This window comes from Amblyomma americanum, chromosome 6 (assembly GCF_052857255.1).
Source record: "Amblyomma americanum isolate KBUSLIRL-KWMA chromosome 6, ASM5285725v1, whole genome shotgun sequence".
In the NCBI taxonomy this organism is placed as follows: Eukaryota; Metazoa; Arthropoda; class Arachnida; order Ixodida; family Ixodidae; genus Amblyomma; species Amblyomma americanum.
In genome coordinates this window covers 91,850,660-91,874,663 of record NC_135502.1, presented here as the reverse complement: position 1 = coordinate 91,874,663, position 24,004 = coordinate 91,850,660, and the positions used below count along the sequence as shown (strand labels likewise).

The following is a 24,004-nucleotide window of genomic DNA, read 5'->3' as shown; positions in this document are numbered from 1 at the left end:
GGGTCGCGGCTGTAGCATTTCGGTGAAGGCGAAATGCTTGAGGCCCGTGTACTGTGCGATGTCAGTGCACGTTAAAGAAACCCAGGTGGTCGAAATTTGCGGATTTCTTCACTATACGGCGTCCCTCATAGCCTGAGCCGCTTTGGGACATTAAACCCCCATGAATAATAATAATAATAATTGGTTTTTGGGGAAAGGAAATGGCGCAGTATCTGTCTCATATATCGTTGGACACCTGAACCGCGCCGTAAGGGAAGGAATAAAGGAGGGAGTGAAAGAAGAAAGGAAGAGAGAGGTGCCGTAGTGGAGGGCTCCGGAATAATTTCGACCACCTGGGGATCTTTAACGTGCACAGACATCGCACAGCACACGGGCGCCTTAGCGTTTTTCCTCCATAAAAACGCAGCCGCCGCGGTCGGGTTCGAACCCGGGAACTCCGGATCAGTAGTCGAGCGCCCTAACCACTGAGCCACCGCGCCGTAAACCAAGAAAGGAGATGCAATTCGAAGAAATAAGAAATCACATGCTGCGGGATTGTGTACCCGCGGTTCTGAAGACCGTCGAGGGAGCATATATATATAAAGCCGCAGTGTTTGCGGTTTGTACGGGCTCTGCGTCTGCGATACCCAACCCAACCAATTTCGTTCCCCTTGATGAAATGCAGGACGGGGGAATGGAGATGCCGCCACTGTCGGGGCCTCATGGAGACGCGGCCGTTATACAGAACTTTCGCCTCATATGCGTCGAGTTCTATATAGAAGCGGCTACCCAGATATTAACGAGCTTCCCAGCGGAAAACATCCAGATGAAGACACCAGAGGCAACCGATCTGCAGGTTATTATAAAGAAGTGTGTTTCTTCTATATTGCTCCACTCGCAAGCTAGTTTCCTTCTGTTGGCAAGAAGAACGGGAATCAGATTGACGCAGATTGGAGGCTGCTCCGCAACACGAACCTGAACCGGCCGGCAGATGCGGAAGTTCAGCACTTTTGGACAAGGGATGGGAGCGCAATTTTCTTCATGCTCAGCGATTCTATTGGAATGCTTCTTTGTTCGCCACACTCCGGTACAACATTGGAGATGGTGCTCTCTCATGAAGATAGCAATAGATCGGCGACAGAAACGCTACACCAGCTATTCTTCCTGGCAAGCAGGTCTTCGGAGGAGCAAACACAACTTTGAAACAACGCTTCATAGGCCGCATGGAAAAAAAGACATGTATATGCATGAGTGAACTGCAATCGGACACCCAGCTGAAAAATGCCTTCTGTGTTTTAGTGCATGTTTATTGGTTTGCGCCCCTATTTGTGCACATTAGGGACTTGCGGCCTTCTTTCCCATTTTGGTGTCCCAGTGAACCGCAAGCCTAAGTGCACAATGTGTGATTGGAATGTTTTGTTACTGAAATGTTAAATATGTTCTTTGTGTAGGTAATGCATACCTGCGCTGGAGTATGTGTTATTTCTTTTCTTTTCTATAAGCAGTCCCTTCCCTGCGGTTTCTACGTGAAGTATACGTGTCTGTGTTAGTTGTTTATCTTATTTCACGGGTTGTTTGGCAAGAACGCACAACCATGCGCACAAAAAACATTCCAAAGCGCAAGTCATAAATTCTTTCGTGGTCACTACTGCTTGCACCCTACTGTGCAATAAATAAACAGCGTTTATAAAAATTTCAAATAATTAGTTTCAAGTTTACAGATATTTTGTGGAAAACGGGCCTCTGCAAAGTAAATCGACTTGTGCTAACCTCGGCGTCTTTTTTTTTTTTACACCTGACCATTATATTTCCCATCTGTCGAATTTTCCGTTGAAAATGGTGCGCGAAGTGTCTTCGAAGGTTGGCAGCACTGACGCCTCAGTTAATCTTCGCTCCACTTGCAAACGCCGATTCCCAGAAATTTTGTGCCATGGTATCCTGAGACCTTAGCAAATCCTTCTAGCGGAAAAATATACCTTCTCGGTTTGTAAGGAAATTAAAGCGCTGACAAAAGTGTGTAAAGGCAGCCTGATTCGGTCACTGCGCATTTATCGACTACCCCCGGAGTCGTCTTGTTAGCTTTTAGATCGCAGAATGTGTGAGAGCAGCGTTCTAGAGGGCCGCTGTGCTCTCAACAAAAAAGTTGATATGAAATATGTCATACACATTTAAGACAGAATGTGCTCCGTTAAGAATTTTAACGCCTTCAGAGACTATACGCTGTGACTGTATAGTAGTAGCGAAATGATTACCCATTGGCATCCACCCAAGCGCAGACATTCAAGCCTACCGTAACTTTATGAGAGCCCCTTTGAGAGCTCCTTTAATCGTGGCGCCACTGAGCTGGTAGTGGTGTGTGGACTTGCCGCTGTCTATGAATGTGAAGTAGAGAATGACCAGTTCTACATATATGGGCATTGACCCACTAGAGCTATCTCATCATACCTTTAAGGCGGAGCTGAAATGTACGTTCCAATTGAAGAATAAACAATTGCATTCGCACGTCTACTCGTTTTAGCTACGTTAAACCCATACCACGTTTTGCGATGACTTTACGCGCATGAACACATACTCAGCTATTTTCACAAATCACAATACTCACGACTTCGCGCCAGATCATGTACACTCACACACGTAATGCCATGAATAAGCGTCTGAGCCATCTTATAAACCCAAATTTAGGCCAACTTCTCGTATACGCCTCTCTTTCGCACCTTATTATGCTTACTATTTATACCAACGAGAGTTCGGGAGCATTAAAAAGCTACATTGGTTGCGTATTTTGTATAAATGCCTATTTTCGATGTGCGCGTTTAATTAGGCAGCTACCGCGTAGAGGTGTATTAATTGTCAGGGCTATTTTTGTTCGAATCAAAATAGCAGTGGGTGCATCTATAATAACGCCGACACACATGTCATGCTGGCACCATCACTAAGTATTTCCACGTTGCCATGACGTTCGCCTCGTGTACTGGTGAAGTTGAAACTGTCGATTGGCTTTTGGCTGTCTTATTGTACCGCTTCCCAAGCACCACACACGCCCAAGCAAGTATTTCAATGCTGATCATATGCTCCATATTGAAAACCAGCTATGTGCAGTTACGTTTCCGGCGCTTCACACTCAATTCTCCAGTGCAGAAACACGCTGCTTCTAGAGAGTGGAAGCATTGTATTAGCACGATGTCGTGTTCTATTTTCCGTGCGTGTAATGAAGTATTAAACAGTTTTATATAAACGTGTCGGCATTGCAAAGCCCTGTGGAACAAAATGTGAAAATGTGGACACTATTTCTTTATGTGCCATTTTCAGATGCAGTGCTAACCATATAGGCCAGGTGGGTGCAACACGCATTGCTGAAGATAAGCCACCATTCTCCTTTCCACTACATCGTGAGACGCATGCGTGTTCTGCACCACTCCTTAACGCAGGGCGAAAATTTTCTTATAGTTAGGAAAGCACGCTGCTCTTAATACGTCGGTCATAATTTGTGTGAAATAAATAGACACGCAAAAACGTAAAAAAAAAAGGCACTGTGCGGTTCACCACTTGCAAAACACGCAGCGATCCACCAGTTCGCCTGCAAAGTTGTCCGCACTATAGGTCGACGAAGCCGTTTTAAGCAGTTTAACTTCGTTCCCGATATATTCCTCGTTTTAGCTCGCATCGATGTGTCTGTGTTCTACGACACTAAATAAAGCGCAGACTAACGACGATTGGTGTATAGGTCACGCTGTGGTACACGATCCCGTGCATAAAGGTGCCTGACTGCGTGTTCAAGGCATCGGAGATGTGCGGTCTGACCACTCTGCATCACGTTTAAAAAGAGAGAGAGAGAGAAAGAAAAACGAAACATGTTTGGCTTATAAATCTGGACACTCGGTTCACGCGCATTTGCATCGGCGCTTCCATTTAAACGCCCCGGTCCCCGCTTTACGTCATCGCAAGCAGCACCGGCTCTTATATGCGCCTCGGCTTCCCCCACCAGCGGCCGAGCCAACGAACGCCATAGGCGCACACCTAGCGAGTCCCAATCGATGCCCGCATCTCCGGCGGCGGGGAATTCGAGCCGGGCCGAGATGGAAGTGCTATCAGGGGCTCGCATTACAGCGGATGCTTATCGCGCGAGGGGGGTGGGGGGTGGGGGGGGGGGGGGGACGCGTATGGAAGGCAGCGCACCCCCGTGGGGACAAAGCGAGAGAAAAAACGAGAAATAATTCGGCGCGCTAATAAACGCGCAAGAGAAAAGGCGAGATCGCGCGCGGCGGCCAGGTTTAATATGCTTCGAGCCGCAGCATTATATAGGGACGGCATTCTCGGGCACCGGCCGCGCGCGCCGCCAAGTGTGTGTGTGTGCGCAGTGCGCGCGATCCTTCTTGCTTAGCGCAGCGGCGGAGAGAGTCTTTCCGGGTGGTCCGTTCTTGTCACCGGGCCGCCAAATGAGCGATAACTGTCCTTGATCATTTCGCTCACCAGTGTATACGTATGGGACCTGCAAGCAGCCCTCCCCAGAGTCGAGATTTCCAGTTCCGCTGAGTGCGAGCTTCGCGGACGGCGGGTTTCTGTCCGTTGGGGTGTCTTGTCTGTGAGTGTGTGCGTACGTATGTGTCCTTGCGCGGCGCTTCGTCCGTCGGCTCGACTGCGATTCCGAAGCAAAGCACCACCGCCAGCCCCTTTGGAAGGCGATCGGTTCCAGTGGACGACCACTCGCTCATGCTCTTGACTTCAAGCGTTCTTTTGTTCCTTCCAGTCTTCCTTCGCCGGGATACCCCTGCCTCCCTCCTCACCCCACTTCCAAGACTCCACTAGCTCGACTGGCCTGTAACTCCCTCCTCTCCCTCTTCTCTCGGCTCCTGGAGCCTGGTCACTCACTCCTCCTGGTGTCGCTGTTCCCACGTTCCCAAGCCGTGCAGGCGCCGGTCTTGAGAGTTTAACGAGCGGACCGACGACGACTCGAACACAAGGCGGAGCGAGGCGTCGGAAAGGATTGCGGGAACGGGTTAAAACTGCGTCCGCTCCTGGCGCCGTGGTCCTCGAGGATCGGAAGCCAAGGGAAGAGGCGGTTTCAGGAAGGACGCATACACATCGCATCGACGGTGCAGGCCCGCGCGATTTAGGTGATGAGGCGTGCATGTCGCGTTCTCTGTGGCGCTCCGGTGCTGAATGCGAGATGATGATTGACTAGCACGACTACTACGACAACTGTGTAGTTCAGAGGAGTACAGCAGAGTCGATGCGTCGTGGCGGCGGGAGGTGGGGAAGTAGGTGAGAAGGAAGAAAGGCAGGGGGCGGCCACCGTCACAAGCGCTTGCTCGTTGAATGCCGCGTCGTTTGCTGCTGCGCGGTGACCCTCACGGGACCGTCGCTTGGCTTGTCTACGGTTCTTGCTATCCGCGGCGCGCTCCTTGGCCAACCGCAACTCCGTTGCTTCGCCTTTTTTATTGCACCTGAGTGACTTCACTTTGACTACGTTCATCTGCGTTTGAAGGTGTTCGTTGCTTTTTGCTCGGAGCCTTTGGGAATGCGCTGCTGACTGCAGGGGTGGGAAGCAGGCGCGGTGCTCGTAGCCGAAAAGGACAAAATATGTCGACTACCTTCACCCCCCCCCCCCCCCCCGGTTCGTGCTCAAGCACATACATACGCACTCACCTATCTTTTTTTCCCTTCTCCCTGTGTGAGGGAGGGTGCGGTGATAAATCAAACCGAGTTCCCGCGTTCTGACGCGAGTCCCGTCGGGCAGAGTCCGCTGTCGCTGCCATCGCCCCTGTGCAAAGTTTGCCCCCTACCCAGTTTTCCGCTGTGCCCTCTTCGCTTCCCCTTGTACGAAGACATCGGGGTCGCAATAGGTCTAGTCTGCAAGCCCAGTGCTGCTCCCGCATGCGTTGTACGCTTTTCTCCGCCATAGCTTGCTCTCGTTTATTTTTCCCCCACTATCTGTGTCTCGCATGCTCCTATTTTGCACTGCATGCGGGCTTGAGAGCATGCGCACATATTACGGAGGAACAATAGTTTAACGCTTCCAGAAGTTAGGAGGCGCTTTTTCACGGATGGGAAGAAATCAATTGCTTTATATTTCCCGTAGTGGTGAAGGCAATTTTATTTCTCTTCTAGTTTGACAGCTCTTAGCTCTGTAACTCAGAAGCCCCTACCCGGCAAGCAATAACATTAGCCGTAATGCTGGAGACGCATGTCGCCTATTTGAGACGTTTCCAGTTGTGAAAGAAACGGCGCATATATCAGCGAAAAACAACTTTCTAGCAAAAATCTGCTTCGGGGGCGCCAATTATGTCCCTTCCTCTTATTCTTGTCGGTGGTCGAAAAAGACGGTAGCGTGGTGAAAAAACAATGGGTTTTGATTCACACGAGAAGTTAGATTATTTCTGGTTCGTTGAGTACGCACCGCTAGACAATACAGTCTGTACCTTACTGTCGGATAGCAGTGGCGGAAGGAAGACATCTGGGGATATCGGTCAGTCAGAATAACTTTATAGTGCAATTAATTACACTAAGACCCCAGATGGTGGGTCGCCTTCTTGCCAGAGCTCGCTACTTATCCCGACCCTCTGAACGTTGCCAAGCGCTTCAGGTCGTGCCCCCCGTGCACCAAGCACCAGACTGAAGTCGGCGTTCCGCTACGCATGCGTTTTTGAAACTTTTGCTCTTTTTGCACTATTCTTTCTCCCCCCCCCCCCCCCCCCTTTTTATTTCTTCCGGTATAGACGCGTTTACCTACCGTTACAAATGGTTTAGCCAGAACACCATCAGCTTATGCACCGCAAAATACACGCGAAGGGGAAAACAAATGCACAAACAACGCTCATTTGTTAGCGGGTGTTGCAGCGTTTTTCCTGCGCCGTGGTTAAGCCCTGCTCTGTCGCCATATCTAGCAACTCACTGGTCCACATCCGGTCACTATGAGATGGCGGGAATGCCACTAAAAGGCGCACCGCTCGCGAGCTGTGCCCACCTGCGAGTGTTCACGGTCCGTCCGTAGGCGTCGGGCTCCAGAACACGAACGCACGCGCATGCATGCGATAAACGGGACCGGCGCATTCCTGGAAAGCAGAGTATGCGAACCTCCACCGCGCCCTGCCTAAGAGTGGGAAAAAATAAAGAAAAAGGAACTAAGCCCGTTTGGGGAGAGGAAGAAGAGAGAACACTCGCGATGAGAGAAGGAAAAAAAACTGACGGGTTTTTGATTTACGACCTCTTCATTCGTTGCTGACAGGTGTAAAAAGGAGTTGCCGAGCCCATTGTTCGGCCCACTCCCTCACTCCTCCTGCGCTTTAATCTTCTGCCCCCCTTACGACGCGTGTTTCGGGGCCGCTTTTCCGAGAAGCCGCATAACGACGACGATGGGGGAAAAAAGGCATGGGAGTGGAAGGGTTTTCGACGTCGCGGGCGGCGGTTCGTTATGCAGGCATCCCGCGTGCGGGCACCCGCTCCCGAAATGGGGACAAGGCTCGCATGCGCTTCTCTTTCCGCTTTTTGTCCTTTCTAACTTCGTTGTTTCTTTCATCTTATTCGTGGTATTGCTTACGCCGCAAAATTAGAAAGAGATGAGTTGGCCGCTGAGAGGCGCTGCGATCGCAGGAAGGCCGAAAGCCGAGTCGATGAGCGTGCACTTGAAGAAAACGCGCCTCGGTGTAGAGAATAGCAGTAAAGGAAGAGAAGAAAGGGAAGGAGGTCTCTGGGGTTCTGCTCTGTCTGTGTAGTTGGCGGCAGTGGGGAAGAAGCGCGGTGCGGCTGGGAGAAAATTGGGAGGGTCTACCAGCGCCGACGCGACGTCGTTTTCCCTAATCTCCGGTCGACTGAAGGTGAAGGATGGCGCCCCGGGGGACCGCGGGCAAGGTTTTTTTGGGGGGCGAGTTGCTCTCCAGCGCCGCCTGGCAGCTTCGATTTGTGTCGTCAGGCCCGGTGGTGTGCGTGTTGCTGCGTGCGCACGCGTCTGCATGTGTGTGTGTGTGGACATGTGGGAATGTCGTGTTGTTTCCTTTTTTTTCCTTTTTCTGATCGTTCACTTCCTTGCTTGCCCCCTGTAGCTGTTCCCCGGCCCGACCTCTTGAAAACGCGAAGCCTATATATGTCGCGCTCTATGGTCCCGTATACATCATTGTGCGTGCTCCATTTTGTCTGTTGGGCGACAGTGCGCTTGCGTTATTTGCAACGGTTTTGCCACTCGGTTGGTAGGTGTTTCCGTTCGTCCATAGGCGAGAGGGTAGTTCTGAATGCGTCTGCCACACCGCGCTTGCGCTGGCTCTTTCGAGTTGGCGAGGAAAAAACCCGCTGGCTCTTCAGGCGCTGTGAGACTTTTCTTCTCTAGCTGAAATACGACTTCTTTTTTTTCTGACCAGCATTTGCGCAAAAGAAAAAAAAACTTCTATTAGGCGTGTCACAGAGAGGAGAAAAAAAGCGGTATGGACATCTCGTAGTAACGTTCTCCAGCTTAACTATATAGCCGTTATATGCGCTCTGAGAAGTAGGAAATGAGCTTTTGCAACCAGATAAAGGAGGGAGTGAAAGAAGAAAGAAAGAATAGGTGCCGTAGTGGAGGGCTCCGGAATAATTTCGACCACCTGGGGATCTTTAACGTGCACTGACATCGCACAGCAAAACGCTAAGGCGCCCGTGTGCTGTGCGATGTCAGTGCACGTTAAAGATCCCCAGGTGGTCGAAATTATTCCGGAGCCCTCCACTACGGCACCTATTCTTCCTTTCTTCTTTCACTCCCTCCTTTATCCCTTCCCTTACGGCGCGGTTCAGGTGTCCAATGATATATGAGACAGATACTGCGCCATTTCCTTTCCCCAAAAACCAAATATTATTATTATTAACCAAATATTGTTTCTACCACGTTGCCAAAGGAGGAGTTCAGTCGAAATTCGATCGCTCCATTTCATGTACATGCATGCCTCACAGCCAACTTAATGTGGTGCGTTTTGTTTTTTTAACTAGAAGCTTTCTGAAGAACCAGCTAATTAATCGAAAAAGATATAGATGCCACCAGGTGATGCAAAAGCTATGTGCACAGACCACGAAGGCTTCGTTTGCATTGTCGTTTAATTCTATTCGATAAAAAAAAAACAGAAAAAGCCCACGGTCGCACAGCCCGCCGTTGGATGCCCATGCAAATGTCATTGATCCCGCATATGCATAAGTGCGGAAGAAAGGACACTGCAGCAATAAGCCCACCTTTTGGTTCTTGTTGGCCACAAAAGAAGAGGAAACGTATTGTCTAGTACGGTGAAAATTTGGGGCTCAAGAAAGCCGGCTTTGAGAAAAGAGCCATGCAGGTTGTGCGCGTGTTTCTTTTTTTACAGCGTTTCTTTCTTGAACCTTCATTTTTTCTGTGTTGTGCTCGTCACCTGTAATCACCGTCTGAAGTAACAGCCTTTGTGTAACAAGTGCAGTGTGCTGCACTGCCTATCCGCGCGGTGTCTGTTTAATAAAAGTGTTTATATGTGGTCGTATAGTGTTGATTATTGTCACTTTCACGCTATAGCTACAGCTTCGGTGTGCGATGGGGCCATTATAGAAAATGTGACTGTAAAATGCGCATTTTTCTATCGCTGTTTTTGGATAGTATTAACCGTAGCTGACAGGTTTCTTCTGAGGTATATGGCGGTCTTTGAGACACTCTCGCTGGGCGTAGACTGGTTATTAATTGTGCGCCCTGAATAGAGCAGTGCCACAAACTTCAATAGCAACAGCCCAATATGCCTGTACGTTCATAGGATTCGGGTAATGTTGATACCTTTACGTGCAACTCATAGCACCCTTCTTTATTCCAGCCTTGCACGCATAGAAACATCAGACTAAGGTCACACTGCGTGAGGTCAAATTGAAGTTTGCTTGTATCTTTTAATTACTGTATTATAACGACGAAGACGCTGTACTCACACTGGGAACGGAGCTTTTCTAAGCTAGAACAGAAAAAAAATGAAACGCAGGTGTCACCATCCTCTGGCCGTTTTAGCAGGCGAACTGCGGGGCATCAAGACGCAACGAGGATACCTGAGGCTAGGCTACACCGCCAGTCACTTGGAAACGGCAGTCACGGAGGCGTTTTCTGTCTTAGGGCCCCGAGTTTCAATTTAGTGGTCGGAAAATATTAAATGCAGTTATCTTCAGCAATAAATGCGCCTTGTGGTGCCTGACACACATCGCCATACGCATACATATGACTGATTTTTACAAAGATAAAGCAATTGGATAGTCCTCTGCAGCGTTCTTTCCAGGGAAAGCAAAGGCTCGATTCGTATGTACAAACTACGTGCAGTGCACAGGACCTGATGTGTACGTGGGAACATGTCTGCATGTCTACAGTATAGGCTGACACCGTCGCCTTTCTTGCCGCCTTTCCGTATAGCGATTAAATAACTGGCAGGTTGAGGGCACGGCACCATGCCAAGGAGAAAGAAAACGCTCTGTTTGTCGTGGGGAGACAAAGGGGCCATTTGTTCAAACACGGGGTGAGAGGGAGAGAGTGCAACAAGGAAAACAGAAGAAACCAGAGGCGAGGAAAAAAAGGCAATGAAGAAGGGAAGAAAACGAAATATAAAGCCACTGCATGCGAAGAGCCTTTCATGGGGATGGCCTTTGTTGACGCAGGCGGTCGTGTTCCCGGTATACTGCCGGCTCTGGCACTCTGTCGGCCGGGGCCGCCGCTTCCGTGCCTTCCACCAGCCGCAGGCGCCTGAGACACCATTCGTGTGATGCCGTGTCTCTGTGTTGTATGTTTCGTGAAGCTTGAAATATCTCTGAGGCTGCCACGGCAAAGACTGTTTCGACCTGCCGAAGATCCTTGGCCGTAAACGGCGTGTTACGGTCACCATCAGCCGAGGGACAATCACAGACAGCTGGGCGATAAAGGGCTCCAACCGTCGACCTTGGTATCCTGTAGAGGAGATCCTGTACCGATTGAGCCATGATTGTTTATTTTCTTTTTATTACATTGAAGGATATATGGAAGGAACTAAAATTCCCTGAGATTAACAAGACGTCTGTGTTCTCGCTGAAGTTGTTAGGTACAATTTAAAAAATATTAAAAAAATAATTAAAACAGATACTGTGGCAGCAGCTTCGTGAAACATTTGGTAATGCTCTGTTTTCTGTTTTGATTGTGGTTTCGAAATTTTAATCATTTTATTAAAAGAAATTATAGCACACTTTTCTACTGATTTCGATAACTTATTTTTCTTGACAGCATATTGTGTAGCAATCGAAAAAAAAATAAAAAAAATAGGTGTAACGTTAAAAAGCGGACAGAGTGGGTGAGGGAACAAAGAATGTTTAATAACATCCTCGTCAAAACCAAGAGGAATAAATAGGCTTGGGCAGGGCATGTAATGCGAAGGCGAGATAACCGCTGGTCCTTAAGGGTAACGGAGCGGATTCGAAGAGAAGGCAAGCGTAGCAGGGGAAGGCAGAATGTTAGGTGCGCGGATGAGATTAAGAAGTTTGCGGATATACGGTGGGCGCAGCTGCCAAATGACAGGGTTAATTGGAGACACATGGGCGAGGCCTTTGCCCTGCAGTGGGCGTAGACACTATGGCGCTGTAGACACTATGAACGCCGATATGGAACCTTTCGGTATATTTGTGGAGAGAACTGTAGTAGTCGAACGATTCTTAACGTTTTTTTTTTCATTTTTCTATCCAGCCGCAGGTCCAATGCGCCTGCAGCCTTCTGAAGCGAAAGTTTTCTCTGACGAAATGCAAGGTAAGTCTGCAGTACGTTCCGTGGAACGCCTTAATTGGATGAGTCTGAAATAACCTGTATCTAAACGTGCTCTTATTTTTTTTTTCAGCCACTGAATTGACTATGGCTTTGCAGCCTGTGAACCATGAAACTCCCATGGAAACACAAAGTAATAGTAAGTGAATTTCTGCAGTTCCATTGTTGCGTTGTTCCTTTTAAGCATACATTTGTGCTTACACATGCATTCAAGACCTCTGCGTGCTTTCAGGTTATAAGCACAGAGAACAGAGCAGAATATTTCATGTCCTGCTTCATTTAATTCCCTGCGGGGAGATTATGAGCTTCACTGGATATCTGTACAAAGTGAACTTTACCATGCAGGGCTGAAGAGTCAAGAAGCTGCAGAAGACCTTCAAGCGTCTCACATATCTCATCTTGAAGAGATTTCTCGGCTCAAGGGGGACCTATATGCTCCTCAGAGCAAGCTTTCAGAGAGACGTCTAAATGAAGAGTCCGTCAAGAACGATGACAGCATGGTAGCCTTTTACACAGGGCTACTCTATTATGCAATCTTAAGAGGCTTGTGCGACCTCGTATAATGTAATGTGAGGCATACGTCACGAAATTTCAAGGGATGTTGCTCATCTTGATAAAGTTGTGCCTTAACTTGTACTTGTAAGATCTTGCGTACAGGTAAACTTACAACGTTCTGATCTCCTTGCAACAACTTTCCTCCCCATCTGCATTCTCTCTGCTTCACGCACGTCAGCTATTCTAACCGAGCACCTTCCTTCCCTTGACGAAACAAGCATATAAAAACAACTGTTAGTTCTAAATTTTAAACGGCTCTTTAAATTCTTTCAGTGCATGCATGCGGACTAAATAATAAATGTGTTTAGCCGCCGCGGTGGCTGAGCGGTTATGGCGCTCGGTTGCTGGCCCGAAAGACGCGGGTTCGATCCCGGCCGCGGCGGTCGAATTTCGATGGAGCCCAAATTCTAGAGGCCCGTGTGCTGTGCGATGTCAGTGCACGTTAAAGAACCACCCAGATGGTCGAAATTTCCGGAGCCTTTCACTACGGCGTCTCTCATAGCCTGAGTCGCTTTGGGACGTTAAACCCCCATAACCCAAACCAATAATTGTGTTTGAGGTAGTCTAATACAGTAATAGTATTCAGCACGCTACGCAGTCTTTCTGTATCACTGTCGTTTGACTTCATAACAATACGACGACTTTCATATTTCAGGTTTGGGACTTCTCAGTCGACAGCATCAAGTATTTTTGATGCAGATTACTCAAGAGTAAGGGAGCTGGTGAGGTGGCCAGAGAGGGAAGATCTGCACAAAACGGTGCCTATAGCTTTCCAGGGGAGCTGTGAAAAGAATATTTGAGCCATCTTAGACTGCTTTGCAGTATTTATGGAGCGGGCATCATTTATGGATCCACGCTCACTAACATGGTACATATACAAGCATCATAATACTGTAAAGGATGTGATTGGAATTGCGCCACAGAGTGTTATTACCTGTATATCTAAAGGATGGGGCAGGCGCACAAGGGACCGGGAGCTGACGGAGTCCCGGCCATATTAGATAACTCACTACCCGCGGACTTTGTCGTACACGTCCCTGACCGTGACTTCACAATTTCGAAAGCTGTGGGCATGCGCTGTGCTAAGCAGGAGGTGCCAGCTTTCCCTAAAGAAAAGGCACAACTGCCTTCTTGGGCTATTGAGGCAAAAAGGGTTCGCAAATGTCCGCATACATGCGGAACGAGTTATTAGATTGGTCAGAAATAATTATACCATACTAAAGGGCACTCTTCCCGTTCATTTCTTTTAGCCCCGAAGTTACTGATCGCAAGAATGCCACCACCCTTGACGGGATTGCACTTGTCAGTGCTGCTATGACTAATTTGTTCGAATCCGTTGTCCCTTTTGACTAACTTATTTTTTTAGTTGCCCCTATTGTCTGACTTAATTTTGTGAATAAAGTGATTCTGATGTTCTTTGCAATCAGACCTTCGTGGGTTATTGCACTAAACAAGCACTTGGCATTGTATTAATGATATCCAAGTGCAGAATGCCTTCTAAGGGTCATCATCATCAGCCTGACTACGCCCACTGCAGGACAAAAGCCTCTCCCATATATCTCTCCAGTTAACCCTGTTACTTATCCTGTTAATCATCCTGTTACTGTTTCCAGTTCTGGCCTTTGTATATATCCTGTAAACAGGCGGTGAGTAGCGTTGGCGAGATTGCGTCTCTCTGCATGGCACCCTTCCTAATTAGAATTTTATTTCGCATGCGGGAGGTGCGGGGTTCGATCCCCAGTGCAGCCGGGAAACCTCCGGTGATACAATGGGTACAGGCTTTCCCCTGGTCTGGTGCTCGGCTTCTTTAGGGTGAAATGCTTGGGAAATGGGTCTTTGACCCCCGCCTTGAGAAATGGAAAATACCTTGTGTCATGGCGCTCTTCGGCCGTAGATGCCCTTGCGCCATAAAAATCCATAATCATCATCAGAATTTTATTGCTAAATTTGTGGAGGACTACGCTGGCTGTGCAGCTGCTAGATATCTTCCAGTGTTTTTATATAATGCTCATCTACACCCTGATTCCGCAATGCCTGTATGACTGCTGAGGTTTCGACTTAGTCAAATGGTTCTCGTAATCTATAAAAGCTATATAAGGGGCTGGTTATATACTGCGCATTTCTTCATCACCTGATTGATAGTTTGAATGCGGTCTATTGTCGAGTAGCCTTACGGAAACCTGCCTGATGATTTGGTTGATTATAGTCTGAGGTTGCCCCTACTTTATCAGCGATTACTTTAGTATATCTTGCAGGCAACAGACAATAACCTGGTCGGTCTGTAATTTCTCAAGTCCTTGGCGTCTCGTTTCTTATGGGTTAAGATATCACCACTGATGTCACTGTTAAGCACATAGAATACAAAAATGGCCACAGGTTTGCACGTAAGCACCTACTTTGTGGTGTTTCGCAGGACGACGCCTCAATGAAGATTCGTGCGTTGGCCCCCCAGGCCCACGCCAGAGGGAGAAGGCCCCGCTTTATTGCCACATGACAAGTATATACACAGACATCGAGCGCGTCACGCATATATATACGCCGAGCATCACAAGGGTACACTACACGTACACTTGCTATGATAGATGCTATCACACGAGGATCAATAATGCCACATACATAGCCTTTGTTGCTATGATTTCGGGCGTCAGCTACAGAGGCTGCATATTGTGATGTGCCTGAATGGACGCATGCTGTTGACAAAAAAGTGCCTAATTGCCCCCCCCCCCCCCCCTTTATTTTTTTGTGTGCATCCTATCAAGTTGCTTGGTGCTGTTACAGCTAACACACTAACGAATGTAAGAATGTGTAGCCAGCTAGAGTTAGAGGGGCTTGGCCACACTCAATCGCATTTATTTAGAACTTCGTTGCTTGCTTTCATTGCGGAACCAGTTTCGTGATTTTGGCAGCTGTCCTCTTCAGTTTCACACATCCAAAATGGAACCACTTTCGTGAACAGTTCTTGCCATCACACTTCGCCTTGTCGCCATACCCGAGTTGCTCAAAATAGCAGCAATTTCTCATTATCCTCACAGTCTTCAAAATGTTCCCCTTTAATCTGAGCAGTTCTGCTCCAATAACAAAAGCAAAGCTGTGGCAAGACCATTCTCTCGAAATAAAGTGTGCGCTTCTCCAACATTTCTGAGCGAAAACTCTCATGAAGAGAGATTTTCTCAGTGAACAGGTCGTCGTTCGTCCGGACAATGAAATCGGTAAATTCGTTTGCAGAGAAACATACGCATTTGAATCTGGCAGTAATAGTGGTAGCGCCTTGAGAGCTTGACATCCGCATCTTCGTAAACGAAATAGGAGCACTTTTTTTTCTGAAGTTCTTCAATGCACGAATCCCTGGCAGAATACGGACACTTCACTTCGAGAAAGCCACTACCACAAAGAGCACAGTCAGCAAGTCCGTCCGGTGTTGCAGATAGGAAATGGAATGTGTAGCCTCAAGAGCTCGCACTGAAAGCTCGCATGGTGGGTCGCCATGGCCGCTCGTACATGGTTCTTCCAGCTGCCTACATTATCTTTAGCAGGTATATCGAACTTGCATTTCTCTGGCTGGCATATTTTATTTAGGAGCCTCTGAGAAAGTTGGTCATTGAAGTTGTAGACACTGCTCCGGCAATCGATGCGCTTATGCGGTCAATACGAAACCGTTGCCACTTCCTCTGTGTTGCCTGGGTCCGAGTGTGTTTTCCAATCAGAGCGCATCCCTGCAAGAGAATTAGTAATCTGTGATATATTTTCTCATTGAGTGCATATTAAAGAACGCTAGGCAGTCAGATTAAAATCATGTCGACGCACGATTTCATTTTTCTTGCTTGGATCCTGTTGAGTACCAAGTGAACTTCAACGATGGCCATTACATAAACTGCTATGCTAAAAAACAAAATTAAAAGTGACATGAGCACAGTGCTGATGTGTACATCCAAATATGTTTAGTGAGACGAGTATCTTTCGACCATGCAAACAGCACGACGTCAATTATGCATGCCTCGGGGCAAATCGGGAAGTTTTCAAAAGTGATGCGGCACTCATGTAAGGCTTCCTTCTACAGTCGGGGACAGCTATCACGGGGAAGGTTTTATAGCAGTATTTGAGGCAACGTTGTCCCGAAAACTGCAGTCATGGACAAAAGGGAAAGTAGCACATGACGACTACTGGACTTGCTTTTGAGGGAAATGCATCCATTTCTTCTCCCTGTTGGCGCTACAGGTGAGCTCTTCTCTTAGCCACTTCGTTTTTTCGCAGATTCGTCGTCATCCAGGCGACGTTTTTCTCCACACTATAAGGTGATGAAAAGTCCATGTCCGCGAAGGGCCCGCACTCCAAGTTCAGCATCTGTGGTTGCAACCGGGCAGTTTCCTTGCTCGTGCACGAACACGAATACACCTATGTGGGAGTAAAAAACGGAGTAAGCTGTCCTCTAGCGCCCTCCCTTTTATAAAGGGGTGCGCTCTAGTGTACAGTTTTACTCCCTTTTTACTCATTTCTGCTTAGAGTGCGCAGCGCTTTTACCTCTGGCCGCCACACCAAGCAGCTCGTGAGGTAGCTGTGCGACTGCAGCGATTTTTTGCAAGTTTATTTGCTCCATATAGCCACCAGGTTTCTGCTGCGAATTAGGTAATTGCTAATGTCCGCTGCCTCTACACGTGGATACAGCTCCACTTTGTCGGTCAGCTCGCCGTCGGCCAATGTCAGCGAGTCGTCGCCGCCGCATTTTCTGGCTTTTGTAATGTAGCTATCGCGCTCAGCACTCGACGTACCTTTTGGTGTAATCGATGAGGTTCGCCACGGCCGCTTGCCTGCGCGTCAGGCGGGCACATCACCAAAAACAGCTAGCAGTTGACGGGGCAGCATACCGAAAGTTTCGCCGGCACAGCACAAGCTAGAATTCGGGTTCTCTTTACAACTCGGCTGGTACGTATACGTGTAGTCGCCGTTCTCAGATTTGCAGTGAATTATTTTTCAACTTCCCAAGACACCCTCGCCGATATCTTCGTAGGGCTCACTTCAATTTCTGCGTCTTGTGTCCCCGCAAAATGTTCGGTGTGGTCTAAATGTGGGCTTTGCTATCAAGAATCTCATCTCATCTCCGTGGGTCGCTACTCTGCAAGTTTTATCAAGCGCCTGTCCTGAAGTGACAGTGTGCAACCGCGAGAGCTGCGAAGTGATGGCCCCGATAGGACAAGATAACACGCGGTGCGAGACGCCCGCGCCACTGCGCCAACGCGCCTGGTAGCGCTAGCATGTGTCAGCAGAATATCATTCGAGCGATAACGCAACGAGGGCTGTGGCGAAAAGTGGATCTGTGTAGCCCGCGCCCATTCTGTGATCGTTCCTACGCCCCGCATAATTCTAGTCGCCCCTTGTTATTAATGTGGTTTTAAAGAAGCATGCTCAGCATATCACCATCTCGTTCGCCTCGCAAATATAGTCCGCGAAGGATTTACTTTATACACAGGCAGCGCTCTCCTCTCTCACGGGCTTCTTCAATCCCGAGAAGGCCTAGACACAGCCTGGAAGTTCCAAATCCGGCGCGACTTGAATGCTAAGCTGCATGACTTCCTGTCCATCGCTCATCTCAAGTGCGTTTAGGTAAGCACTTCCCAGGCACTTTATTCAAGAAAATGTTTGGCGCTCTGTGGCCTTAGATGCCCTTGCGCCATAAAAACCTAGCATCATCATATTCAAGAAAATTGTGTGCCGCAGCGATATATTAAGGCGAAAACCTTACTATCCCCATGAGACGAAATTCTGTCGGCGACCGTCATTGTTTTTGTTGAGGCCGAAAGGTGCTCCCAAAAAGATGGCGTCGCAACAGCCGTCGTCCAGCCACCGAACTGGAGAGTGAGACGACGGCATGCACTTGACGTCACGCACACTGTTATGGCGCTCGGCTGCTGACCCGGAAGACGCGGGTTCGATCGCGGCCGAGGCGGTCGCATTTCGATGGAGGCGAAATGCCAGAGGCCCATCTACTGTGCGATGTCAGTGCGCGTTAAAGAACTCTAGGTGGTCGAAATTATCCGGAGCCCTCCACTACGGCGTATACCTCATCGCCTGAGTCGCCTTGGGACGTTAAACCCCATAAGCCAAACCGACTAACATGATCACTGGCGCGTTTTACCGTCCCCCGAACAATAACGGTGCATTTTGTGACAAAGTCAGTAAGTTCTTGTGTGCCTACAGGAACCACTCCTGCAGTTTACTGTTGACTGGCGACATTGATGTCCAATATCTATAGACTAAATGCCCTTTATTCTCCGTTTCACTGTTTACAAACACGCGCCTCTGGCGCTCATTGGCTGCTCCCACTAAACTTCCGGCGAAGAACTTCCGGCAGTGTTGTTCAGGCGGCGCGATACGGAGACCCCGACTATCCGTGCGTGTTTTGAGGCTGTGCTTACGTTCATTGTGCGTCGCTTGTACAAAAATAATGTCAAGTGATTATTTTAAGAAGCTGGACACCAGGCGCAAGTGCGGTACCGCGCGAAACTTTCGTTCAGAGGCGAGGAGCTGCCTGACGCTCCCGACGACGACGTTGTCCGGTTCGCCTTTACATCGGGCCCACGAAATCTGCCGCCTGTGACAGCAGCAGATATTTATTTGTATCTTGTGGAAGGCGTGTGTTTTTAAACGAACGAACAGTTTAAGTCTTACAAACTTGAAGATGCGTACAACGCATTCATATGCGGGAAGGTGAAGCAAGTGAAATCTTTCAAGGCGGGAGCGCACGGAGACGGCGTTGTTATTGCGGCGACTGTGGAAGCCAGTCAAACGCCTTCGAAGTCTTACAAGGCGTGCTGCATCGTGAAGGAGGATGGAACCATCGAAAGTGCGCATTGCACTTGCATGGCCGGGTAAGTAGGCGAATCATAATAAGAGCTACAATGCCATGAGCCTTTACCTTGCCTTATTTTTCATTTTTATTAATCAAACCACAAAGAATGGAGACTTTCCCGTTTTCGAAAATTATGTACTAGTTGCGTTACAGCGCAGAAAAGCGCTACTGTTCGCCTAACTATGCGCGTGTAATGAAATGTTTGCCATACTGCCGTAATTCGTCATTGTAAACTGTTTCCTGTGCTAACAGCCGCCCGAGCGCGGCTTTATCGCTATGGCAGATTTGTCCAGAATTATCTCGTTTTGTTTGTGACACGCTGCCGCATCTGGGCTGTTCTAGATTGTACTTGTCATTTGTAACATGTTATCTGTAACTTTCCATACTGTCTTTAAATTCAACTCGGCCCAGTGCTGTCAGTAGTCTATTTCGAGGATCGCCGAGAGCGCTTGTGATCACCGACGCATATTATTCATTCGTGGGGCGCAACTCAGCCCAATAATCCGTTTGTTCAGGCAGCTGTTATTGGTCTCCATGCAAGTCTGCTTTATTAAAGCCACTACTTTGCGACAATATTCATGTCATAGTTAGCCAGATCATTTGTCGATGCTTGACTGCATGACGTTGCATTCATCCTAATCGAGTTGCCTTGTGGATGACAAAAGTCGTCAAATCTCACCCTCCAGCATTCTTTTGTACAAGGCATTTAAACTTTTTCAAGGGCCACACTTCTCACCAATAATTACAGTTGTTTGTGAACTTTTTATTTCTCATGTTTCCTACTTATTTTTCAGCCTTGGGGAATGCTGCACACACGTGGCTGCACTCTTGTTTAGAGTTGAGGCAACTGCGCAGAATGGCGTGAATGACCCGTCCCCAACTGATGTTGCATGTAAATGGATTGAGGCATCAAAGGGAAGCACAGTAAGTCTTTGTTTTCATTCTGCCATGAACAGAGTTGTGAGCAAAATTGTAATTGACACTGAACTTTCCACAGGCAGCACCAGTCTCGGAGATTGAATTTTTTAAGCCCAAAATAGGTCGTGCACCACCCCAAGTCAGCGAGGCACCAGACTACTCAGTACCAGTGCTCACGGATGAGCAAGTGTCAAGGTTTCTTCATCAAGTGAAGGTAAGGAATTCTCATTAAATAAATTTTGATACATACGTAGAGAAAGGACACACACAAAAAATGCTCACTGTTTGTGCAACTGTAAAGAACCAGATCCACTGACATTGCAAATAGGGCACTAATTCTAATACTGTTTTTTCAGGAAATTGCACCAAACACTTTGATCCTGACTTCAATCTCTGACAGCGAGGACACAGATTCTGCCCCTGAGACAGCTGCCCTGGAACCTGTACGAGTGGGCAGATGCAAGCAACTCTCTGCGAAACCGCCCCTTGCTGAAATATACCAAGACCTCGACATAGACGAGGGAAAAAAAAGTGGAACTGACAGCTGCATGCTGTAGTGAAATTGAGGAAGCTACTCGAGGCCAAGCAAGGTCACCAAGATGGTTACAAGAACGTCGAGGGAGGATCACTGCCTCTGTAATGCACCGTGTCGCAGCATGCAGCACAGGTGCAGCAGGCCTTGTTGCGGAGATTATGGGATACGTGAAGACGCCTCAAGTTTCCAACCTGCGGTGGGGCTCCGAGACAGAGAAGAAAGCTGTGCAGGCATTTATAGAAACGGAGTCTCAAAAACATGTGGACTTCAGTCTTCGAGACTGTGGTCTTTTTATTGCAAGGAGCATGCCTTTTATTGGAGCACCTCCAGATGCACTAGTGTCTTGTTCATGCTGTCCAAAATCAGTACTAGAAGTGAAATGCCCTGCAACTATGAAAGATGCTTCACTGACGAAGGGCTTAACTAAACTGGAATATCTGAATGAAGACTTGCAGCTCAAGCATAACCATGCCTATTACACACAAATTCAGGCTCAAATGGCTCTAACTGGGCTGTGTCAGGCATATTTTGTGGTATTTACAAGTTCCTCTCTAACAAAAGAAATCATAAGCTTTGACGAGACATTTTGGGCAGCTACTAAACTCAAGGCAGCAAACTTTTTTTTCACCCACATATTCCCGGAACTACAGTCAATGCACATCTTCAGTCAAATCGAACGTGCAAAGAAGACATGTCACTGCCGAGGCACCAAGTTGGGCCACATTGTGGAATGCTCACTCTGTGAGGCAACGTTTCACCTCAAGTGTGTAAAACTTAGACGCACACCTCGACAATGGATTTGCACTGCATGTCAACATAATGGGCAGACTGCTGATGAGTAAGGACAAGGCCAGAGGAGCTAGTGCTGCTGCTTTTCACATTCCCTCTTTGAAGTGTACCGGGTCTGTTCGCTTTACTGAAGTCGTGTCCTCCACAACAGCTGAAAGCGTTGCCATTCAGGCAGCTCTCAAGAAGCTAGGGTCTTGTACGGCTCAACCTGTTGTTATCCTGCCGGAATAAAAATCTGCCCTTCAAAGGTTAGAGTGTGGGTTCCCTACTGATGCTTTGCGTCTTAGCGGTCTAAGTTTGTTGCATAATCTGAGCAGCAGAGGCTTCTCTATACGCTTCCAATGTCCAATGGGTGGCCTCGCATACAGGTCGCGCTCGTGCCAGATTATGTAATTTAGTTACTGTAGGCGCCGCTACGGTGGAGCAATTGTAGGCAGAAACCTCAAGGCTAACCCTGTAGCTTACAGCATCTCAACTTAAGCACAAGCTTTTCTTTTTTTTTGCTGAACACCCCAAGTGTTATATTTTATCACACTCGAAAGGCAGATAAACACTGCTTGTTTGACAAAATATGTTCACTTCAAGGACTAATGTCGGATGCATTTGTCGGATGTGCAAACTCAAATATAATAGATTTTAAATACAGTACGCCTTCACGTCCCATGCAGGGAATATATAAAAAAAAACTGATACAGAAGCAAACAGCAAGTAAAAATTTGAACACCTGCTCTGAGGACAGAATAACTATACAAGCAGAAAACAAAAAGCCCAATTCTCAACATGTGAGAACAAGCAACAGGAAATACCTAAAAACTGAGTCAAACAGTATGCAGTAATTGACTGCAGAGAGTGCAAGAAAATAGAATAAACAAATGTGAAAAGATCAATGTGGGCAACATCAACAACATGAATTATTGTGTGCACACAGTGCAGACACATTGGATGTAGTAGAAAAGATAAATACATGCAATGAAAAGCATGGTCACACACACATGAGCACTTGCTGTTCTATCACAGCATGTCTGTATTCATGTTTCCTCACAGAACCGCACTTTCGTGGAAGAGAGTTATGAAGCACTTCTGCGCTGAGAATTCTTAATGATAGGGGTTTGCAGATTAACTAAAGCAGAGCACACCACCACCACTTTATCTATGGTTGCGAGGTTCTTGTCGCCAGTCCTCTTCACGAAGTTCAAAGGCAGCACAGTCTGGAAAATTCTGAAAACTTTCAATCTTTGTATGGCCCTTTCAACATGGATGCGCACGCTAGAGACTTTCCTAGACGTTGTGACCTCAGCACCAGGTAGCTGGGCACGATTCTTAGTCAGTGATGGCATGAGAAGTGTTGCACCTCGTGCAGCAAACATCTCACCGCATCAAAATCCTCGGTCAACAAGAAAAACATCCCCTTCCTTGACCTTGTCTAGGAGACCACTGCGTAGAGTAATCTCTTTGTCAGGCGTCCTGCCTCCCCATGCTTTTGATACGAAAGTTATTGCTCCTGAAGGTGATATTACAACTAGTATTTTTACTGTATTATGGTGTTTGTAATGAGAATATGTCTGGCTCCTTGCTGTCATTAATATCGGCCTTTGTGTGAATACTTCGGTACAATCAATGATGCCAGTTACACCATCAAAAAAAGGGTCCTGAAACGCCGCTGGCCGATTAGCTTGAAGTGTCTGTCGGGAAGGCCAGATTATCAACTTTGTCATGTTTGCAGCAAGAATATCAAGCCATGCATGAAAAATTGAACTGACAGTGCCATTTGAGATGCCAAATCGGCATGACAAATCTTGGGTAAGGAGACACAAACGAAGTCTCATGAGTACCATGATGAGTTGTGTTTCTGCATCAAGCCATGTGGCACATGACGGCTTCCATGCTGACAGCACAAACTGCAGGAAAGCAGTGAACATGGCTGTGGATACAAACCCTGTGTAAAACTTTACTGTTTTGGCTGACTGCATTACCACTTCTTTGGTTATAATAGCATGGTTTGTATGCTTGTTTTCAAGTTCAGCAGCCTTTTGCTTAGCTGCTGAACACTCTTCCTCCAGAGAGGCCAAACGCTGCTTAAACCTGCCATTCTCTTCAATAAGATGGGATATATTCTGCATGCTGAGATCAGTTTCTGTTTCCATGTGGCAATTTTCTACCACGGAAACAGTTGCAGTCGCAGATAGTGCAGTATCATCCGCGTCTTGTCCTGCGCCAGTCGTGTTGAGCCCACAGTCAAGCACACTTGGCCCAGGATTACATGCAGCAGGTCTGGATGCTTCCTTCAATCCATCCTTTCGAGCAGCGCGTTGGAACCTAGAAATTTTCTGGGCCACATTTCCCGAGGCACGATAAGGAAATATGGAGGGGATATAGTCGGGATGTGTGGGCTCAGATGATGGTTTACCTAAAGAAAGAAAAGAATGTTTGAAAATTAGTAGCCACATGTGCACTCCCAAATGCAAAACAAAAAAAAACAAAAAAAACGCTGAAATGGACCAAAGCAATATTGCCCAGGACTTCTCTAGGAAAAGGAAGAAACACTAAGGGTTTCTTGGTATGATTACATACTTTACGTTCGGCATTTGTAAGTAAGAAACTGCACAAAAATACTGAATCAAGCGAGTTGGAAGCATTTTACTCTTTTTAC

The 24,004-nt window shown here is 47.6% G+C and overlaps 1 protein-coding gene and 1 pseudogene across 1 annotated transcript in view; one reads left to right on the top strand and one right to left on the bottom strand.

The window, feature by feature from the left end:
- Positions 1 to 12,962, top strand: part of LOC144095371 (uncharacterized) — a 29,439-nt gene extending 16,477 nt beyond the window's left edge. The window contains exons 2-5 of the mRNA XM_077629132.1: positions 11,639 to 11,698; positions 11,787 to 11,852; positions 12,059 to 12,213; positions 12,924 to 12,962. Coding sequence (XP_077485258.1) covers positions 11,650 to 11,698; positions 11,787 to 11,852; positions 12,059 to 12,213; positions 12,924 to 12,962 — 309 coding nt within the window. The 5' untranslated portion in view covers positions 11,639 to 11,649. The remainder of the gene's footprint in view (positions 1 to 11,638; positions 11,699 to 11,786; positions 11,853 to 12,058; positions 12,214 to 12,923) is intronic.
- Positions 12,963 to 22,421: 9,459 nt separating this feature from the next.
- On the bottom strand, positions 22,422 to 23,392 carry LOC144094829 (uncharacterized; annotated as a pseudogene).
- Positions 23,393 to 24,004: the final 612 nt, after the last annotated feature.